Source organism: Halictus rubicundus, chromosome 9, assembly GCF_050948215.1.
Source record: "Halictus rubicundus isolate RS-2024b chromosome 9, iyHalRubi1_principal, whole genome shotgun sequence".
Taxonomy (NCBI): domain Eukaryota; kingdom Metazoa; phylum Arthropoda; class Insecta; order Hymenoptera; family Halictidae; genus Halictus; species Halictus rubicundus.
Window position 1 is genome coordinate 12,173,883 of NC_135157.1, and position 7,531 is coordinate 12,181,413.

General features: G+C 48.1%; 1 protein-coding gene across 2 annotated transcripts in view; it reads left to right on the forward strand.

Moving 5' to 3' along the window:
• Window positions 1-5,153, forward strand: part of Sowah (ankyrin repeat domain family member sosondowah) — a 108,608-nt gene extending 103,455 nt beyond the window's left edge. The window contains exon 6 of one of the 2 annotated variants that reach the window (XM_076793866.1): window positions 3,851-5,153. In XM_076793866.1, coding sequence (XP_076649981.1) covers window positions 3,851-3,880 — 30 coding nt within the window. In that variant the 3' untranslated portion in view covers window positions 3,881-5,153. The remainder of the gene's footprint in view (window positions 1-3,850) is intronic. The other variant, XM_076793865.1, reaches the window with a different exon arrangement.
• Window positions 5,154-7,531: the final 2,378 nt, after the last annotated feature.

Here is a 7,531-nt window from a genome sequence, read left to right on the forward strand (position 1 = left end):
ACTAGTCAGCGGGTATTAGAAAATTGATTCACTCGATTTCTTGATGGACCTGTTCGAAGATTGCTCTGTTCGGCACTGACGTTAATTTTGATTGTACTAATGAGAGGATATTGGAATGTCGATCGACTCGAGTGTGCACTTTGTGCACTTGCGGTTCTTCATACGCATGGCTTCGGAAAGTGTTTGAATGTCTGATTTTAGAAAAATTCTGTGACATGTCTGTAGAATTATCTGCCGCCTGAAGCATTTGTACAGCTTTGACAATTAACCCCTTGCACTACCGAGTCAGTCTCGCGACGAAGATTTCGAACAGAACCTGTTGAAAATATAAAGAATCTATTGAAAATTCTATTTTGTCGATACATAGTAATGGATGTGAATATTCTTCTTGTTTCATGAAATTATGAACGCCGCAGGGAGTCCTAATCATTGCCACCGTAACAGAAATCGTGGTGCAAGGGGTTGGGGAACGGAATCGTTTATAAAATCGTTCGTCGATGAAGGAAAATGGTTTTCGCCAGATGAACGCACCGGCTCGCGAAAAAGGTAAAAGTTCGTCGGACATCGCGATTCGCGTGTCGATGTGTTTCCAAGTGCCCCCGCGAACGGTTTCGTGGTTCCCACTAATGATGAAATCGCGGGATGAACGGCGTCGATCCGTGGCAACGGGTCAGCTGGGTCAGCCGTTGCAAAAATAATAATCAATCGAACGACCGGGAACCGAGAGAGCCGGGGCAATTACGCGGTGGCGGCGGTGCCTGTGCTGCGGTTAGGTTTGCCCGGGCCAGGTGGGACGAGGACAACCAAAGAGCCTCCTACCGCCTTTAATTCGCCTCTTTTCCTTCCCCTGGGCCGCTCGTTCCTTCCGCGGCAGCTCCCTATCATAACCTAACAGCTCGAGACTCCCTCGCTTTATTATTAAAAGTTGAAATTCCGCTGGGAGCCGGGCCGATCTTGCGGCGAACCTCCCGACCCGCTCGCGTCTACCTTGCTGCTCACCTGCCTGCCCCCTGCCACTGCCATTTTGACTGACGTCCTGGTTAAGGAGGTCGACGAGCTCGCAGAGCCTCGGAATTTTTGGTGAAACCTTCGCCGTCGTATTTTTGCTTGATCCTCCGCGGATACGTGCTACTTTGTTAACCCGTTGCCGCACGATTTTCATCAGGGCTACAATGATTGGATCTCATTCATCCTTAGATAGCTTTTATTTTATCTGAAGTGGTTCCAGAGTAAATTCAAGCGTGCCATAAACGGATACTTCTCGAAGAATAGTTTCCAATAGAAATTCTGTTTTCAATTTCACAAATAAAACAGAGATGCGAACCCATCAGTGCAACGCGACAAGTGAACAAATTTTAAATGTAAAATTATGTATCATTTTACTCGGTAGAGTCTGCAGAATCATCTGTTGCACGAATCATTCGAATATCTTTTACAGTAACATCACGAAAAATTTAACAAAGTCACATATTCGAGACTTGGCAATGCCTCACTGTCTAACCTGGCTGTCTCGCGGCGGTAATTTACCAGAATTTCTACGCGGACTATGATAATTGAATTGCGCACGTTTAATCCGAAAATAGAGCAGCAGCAGCTACAATCAGGCTTTTTCCACCGCCATTGTAGGGCCGAGCAATAAAAGGTCGCGGCGCAGAGAGGATCCGGTTGCTCGTTCGAGCGACGATTTTTCCCCGGGACGCGTACATCGCCGGCTGGCAACCGGAATTGCCGAAAGGCGGTAAAACTGTCCGACGAGAGGGTTGAAACGGATATCGGAGGGGGTGCGAGTTACGCGCGGCCCGAATACCCATTTACTCGTAGGAGTGATTGCAAACGCGCCGGAAACGGCGTCCTCCGCGATGGAATATTTAAGCGGGACAGGAGTCGCCCGCAGAAAACCGCAGCTCGTTTCCTCATTCGCTGCTAGCCCGTGTCACATCGGTCCCCGGATCGTTTTGCGGCTTTTTTTTCGTAAACAAACCGACCCTCCACGCGCTTTACACGCGTATAAATATCTTTTCGAACAGTCGAAACATCTTAACGACGCTTCAAAATTGCAGTACGAGGGCCGTGAAATAGCAATCACCTCGGCACCGTCGTAACGTTTCGCGGGATTTCGTGTCGCGCAAAGGATGAGAGGCGACAAAGCTCGATCGCTCGACATCTAATTCACTGAAGGTACACGTGTACGACACTCGGCCGGCTACCGTCTTCGAGATCGGTTCTGCGAGCGGGAATACCGCGGCCCAATAATTTGTCGGCCCGCCGATTTTTTCCTCGGCTCGTTTGCGAGGGCTACAAAATTGTTCCGGGAACGCGATCGAGATCGATCCCGCCCGTTTTTTTTTTTTTTTTTCGATCGTTCGGGGCTTAACGACGCCCGACGCCCGGAACATAACCGCCCTCGACGTCCACGGACTTTTCGGAATAATTCGCCGGGCCCGGGTCGGGCCGGAGAGACCCCGGCCCGACGATTCGCGCGATTACGTATTATGCTAAACACGCGAAAATGGCTTTTTAAATGGAACATCTACATTTATGCGGCGCGGGGCCACGGTCGCGCAATCCCCGGGCCCCGGGTAGGACCCATTCCATACACGGGGCCCGGTCCCGTGGACCGCGTAAGCACCGGCCGAATTAAACGCAATTTTCGTCCATGCGAGGTATGCATAACAAATTGTCGACTCTCGACTCTCGACGAACGTCTTTATACTTTGATGCCGGACCCGGGGTCGTTAGGCACGTAGCACGGGGGCAGAAGACGGCTGTTTCCGTCCCGTCGACGATTACAAACCAATTATTATTCCTGCATAATGCCCCAAACCCCTGGCTTGATTGTTCGCCGGGGCCGCGTGTACTCACCTGCCTATGAATCCGGGACGGTGGGGGGGGAGGTAAGCAGCCTGATCGGTCGCGTTCTCGCAGGATAATGAGACTGTGGATAGAGTGGCCGAGGATCTGCCCCTTGGCGATAGGGTGTCCGCGAAATTGAAAATTAAACGTTTGCCCGGCTATCCGGAATCTCGATTCTTTACCCCTTTCGGCTCGTTTCTGAGTGTGCGGAGAATCCAAGCAGCTTTGCTTTGGATACACGTAGACGCGCATTTGATGACGTTTATGGTCGTTTGCGAACGTTTGTCTACTTGGTTTTGCTGCAATTGATATATTCGGTCCATCGACAAGTGCAGAATATTCTTCGGTGGAAACGGTTTTTCTTATAATGTAATTCATGTAACAGTGCGAACCTTATGTTTAGTCATTAGACCTTATCCAAAGTAAAAGTTCGTCCACTGGAATGGCAATAATTTAAGAATGAAGCTTGGAATATCTTGATACCGACTGCAATAATATACAGTGAGAAAATAGAAAAGTCAACTTTAAAAACTGTGGTGACCTTCAAATAACCTTGAAAAGAATGTCAAGCGATGATATTATGACTAGACATGCGATTTTGGTGCTTTTTAATGAAGTCTCTTTTTAAAGAGTAATTGAAAAATTCAAGGTCAAAGAGGGAAATGAAACAGTAATATCATGTACAAAGCGTACGCACCAAAAATTTGTTTTCAAGACAAAATTGTGTAGAAACCATAAGAACTCGTGCAGCAAGCCAATAGCAGCACAAAGTGGCTGAATTTCCATACGAGAGGCAAGGGTTAATAAAAGAAGGTGAAGGTTGCATAGCCCCGCCCCCAGGATCCCCGGAATTGTCGCGTTTCGTGTATGATCAAGGAGATCCAGGGGTAGATGGTCCGCGAAATTGAAAATTGAACGTTTCGCGGCTACTATGCAGGGTCTAACCAAGGATGCCTTTTTCTGTTTCATGTGCTGGCCGGGCATCATCTCTTCGCAGGATCCGACGTCCGTGAGTATGGGTTATTAAGTATCACGAAATGTTGCAAAGTATCGGCTGCGAGGATCGAGCAGGCGAAAGAGAGAATCGGTGAAAGAGAGAGCGAGAGAGAAAGACGGAAAGTTAGCGCGAGCGAACGGGTTTCTTTCCAGTCGCGGACTCGATTCTCGTCGTCGAAAAAAGTCTCGCGAGTATCGCGTTTCTTATTTGCGACCGCCGCAGAGCCTCTCGTCGTTCGATTTCGACCCATCGAAAGTGGAACGACCGAATTTCGCCGCTCTGCGAGTATTTTTGGCGTTTAATTACCCGCCAGAAGTACCGAGCACTCAACGTGACTGATTTACAGTGCTTGATAACGACAGGAATGCGTTTACTCTATTTTACATACAATTTTTACTTAAATGCTCTGACAACGCAATTCATTCGTATATTTCTTAGGAAAAGTATTTTACAATTTCCATATCTGTGAGAAAAAACCACTATATTTTATGATCTTATTTCAACGAACAATTAGTATATAATCAGTATTTCTTCTCTGCGCATCTTTTTATTCTTCCTTATATTGTCTAATAATATATGAGTCTTTATCTTCCGTTTATTCATAGACTATTTTAGTTGATTTTACGCAAAGAAACTGGAACAGAATTTTATGTACTGCAAGACACAAGTGACTGTTGACTAAAATTCGTTGATAATTGACAGTGAAATGACCATTTTTAGTCGTACGGTCGTATATGTGTTAAAATGAGGGCAGTTCTTATTAAGAATTTTATTTCAGCATTGTCGATGTTAACTCCTTGACGACAAATGTTCACGAGAACGCTGTAAAGCTATCTGAACTAATTGAAATCGACTTACGGTACAAAGTGTGGCTACTATAATATTTCTATAAAATTCAACAAAATTCTTGCACGATTTTTAGCTCACCAATGTTTTCGACAAATATAAATTGGACCAACGAAATGTGCTTACAATGGTAAAATGCCTGCAGTGCATTCGAATTACCAAAAAAAAAACTTGTTCTTTACATTCTGGTACCCCAATTACTCGGAGCGATCCGAGGTCCACACAAGCATCATCCCTCGATGCCGGCGATGCGCGATGATGCGACTGAAAATAAAATAAATGAAGGGTCATCGCGAAGTCGGTGGTTTCGGTGGTCGTCAAGGGGTTAATTCGACCCCCGGAGCCGCTCCTCGAGCGGACTTTTAATCGTGTGCTTTCTGTTTCATATTCCCTCGTGCGCCGAACCATGCGTTACCCATGCATGATCGCCGCTCCGCCGATGGAACCGCACCGAATTCAGGGCGTAAGTAGCATTTAGATAGCAGCGTCGATGTAATAGCACGTTATCGTTGCGCCTCGAACGAGGTCGCGTACAAAACGCGCCCGTTAAACATCGCTTTCCCTCGGACTGGTCCCGGTCTGGCAGGAATGCAAACAGTGTATACCTGCGTCTCGGACGAGTCTGACAAGCGGACGATTACTTTGTTGCGATCGAGAAGGAAAGGTAGCAGCAAGGCACGATCGCTGGTGAGGGAGGGGGCACGGGAACGAGGGGGGCGCGAGCGTTTACACGCACGAATCGATAATTTTCGAAACGTTCTCCAGCTCTTGGCCCCGATGGCATCGCGTGAACACGGCTACTTATTGAATCCCCTGGCCGCGCGTAACCAGCCACGCCGCTGGAAAGCCGACTAATTACTTGGTAATGATAATCCTCCGGGCGAGGGAGCGACGATCTTTCCCTGGAATTTATCGCGAGCTGGCTTACTCCCCCGGCGCTCCGAATCGCGAGGAAAACGAGCACGCGAAACCGATCGCGTGTACCGACAGATCCTCGGTACCATTGCGAAAACCGTGTTTAAATTGTTTAAAAAACGGCCCCCGACGTCTGCTCGAACCGTCCGCCGGCGTCTCCAGAAGCTGAAAGTGCTTTAGACCGCGGTTGTTGCTCATGTTCTCCTCAAAATTCGAAATTCAGCAAGTGTGTCTCAGGAATTTTTTAAACAGAAACTATTCGGCATATCGATTTCAAACTTTGTGAGGCTTTTGCTGTGAATTTGAGAAATATGTAGCCTTTTCTCTTTACAGTACATTTTTCGAGGCCGCCTCGAAATAAATACAAAGAGTACAGAAGCACGGTAGCATCGTTGAAGTCCGAAGGGTGCAATCATCCTCGACCTTCAGACAATCTCCACTGTAGATTCTACAGGATCGATATCCTCCAATTCCGTATATCGGTTCCCTAGATCATCTCCGTGCCGTTATCACCGAGAAAGGATCGCGTCCCCGCAGCATTCGCTAGCTACGAAAACCGGTATCGGCGACGATCAGGGAGGAAAACGAGATCCATCGTCACGTCATCGATCCAGGACGGAATCGCGAGGATCTCTCGGCGTTCATAATTTGGGGGGCGTAGACGCTTGACAATCGGCCGATAATCGCGAGAGGAAGGAAGCGCCGGTTCGATAGAGATCTACCGGTTAATTGAGACCTAACCGCGGGCCCCGATCTCGCGATTGCGAGCCGTGCACGAGAAGACACGCGCGTTCGGCTCGGCTCGGCTCGACTCCGCTCCGATCCCTCATCCTGTACGACACAAGGCGAGCGAGCGGATCGGAAGCGCACGAAAAAGGAACTCGTCCGATTTATCGTGACGCATCGGGATACCGGCGAGAATAGCTGTGGGAAACGAACGGGATAACGATTCGCGTGTTTTCTCTGCCGTGTATGATGTATGATGCGCGTACAGCGTGTCGTGTAACTGGCGCAATGCGAGCGAAAAACCGGTGATTTAATGCGGAAAACTGAATCGTCTCGAGGGGGCGTCCTCATTAGAAAACTTTACAAAGAGCGCTGCTCTTTTGTACCATTAAAAAATTCGGATTTTCGCAAAAGATATATAACTGCTTTTCAGGAAGATCGTTGGCGAAACGTAACGAGGAACTAATGTTCATAGTGAGCAATTAAAAACGAAATCATTAAAAATACGATGTGTTATTTAACCCTTAAACTGTAAAGCACCTTAGAAACGTTTATAGTCTAAGGGATAAATTCCTTTAATTTTGTTGACATTTTTTCGGTTAAGATTCAACAGTGAATGAAACTAAAATTGTCTAGACAAGATTTGTCATAGCGGTGGTTCCTTTGATCCTTCTGCATTCTTGAAACCTAATCAAAATTCATTTCTGAACCTGGGGGAAACATAGTGTCGCCCATACGTGACCGACACACGGCAGTCAACGTGTTAATCACGCTCCCTAGCCCGTTGCTAGAAAACACGCAAATAAAAACCGCCAATCGAGCCCCGATAAATCAGCCAATTTCCGAGTCGGAGAATACGCGGTGTTTACGGGATCCAGGGGTCCGAGTAAAAGGGAAAAAAACTTAACAGAGACGTATCCGAGCTCATTAACATCCCGTCGGACACGCGTTCGCGCGTTCCCCGCGAATCGGTTTCCGGCGGCCGTCCGCCGCCGATATATTTTAATTAACGATTACGCCGTAAATATCGTTTATCGGCGTCGTAAGTCACCGGGAACCGGGGGCCGCGCGTCCAAACATTCGTTTTCGGGGCCCGGCGCGGCGTGGGTGTGACGTCCGCGGTCCAGGTCGGGCCTGGTCGGGCCCGGGGCTCAGGTGGCCGCCGGACCGATAACTCCTCTCGCCCGAAATAGG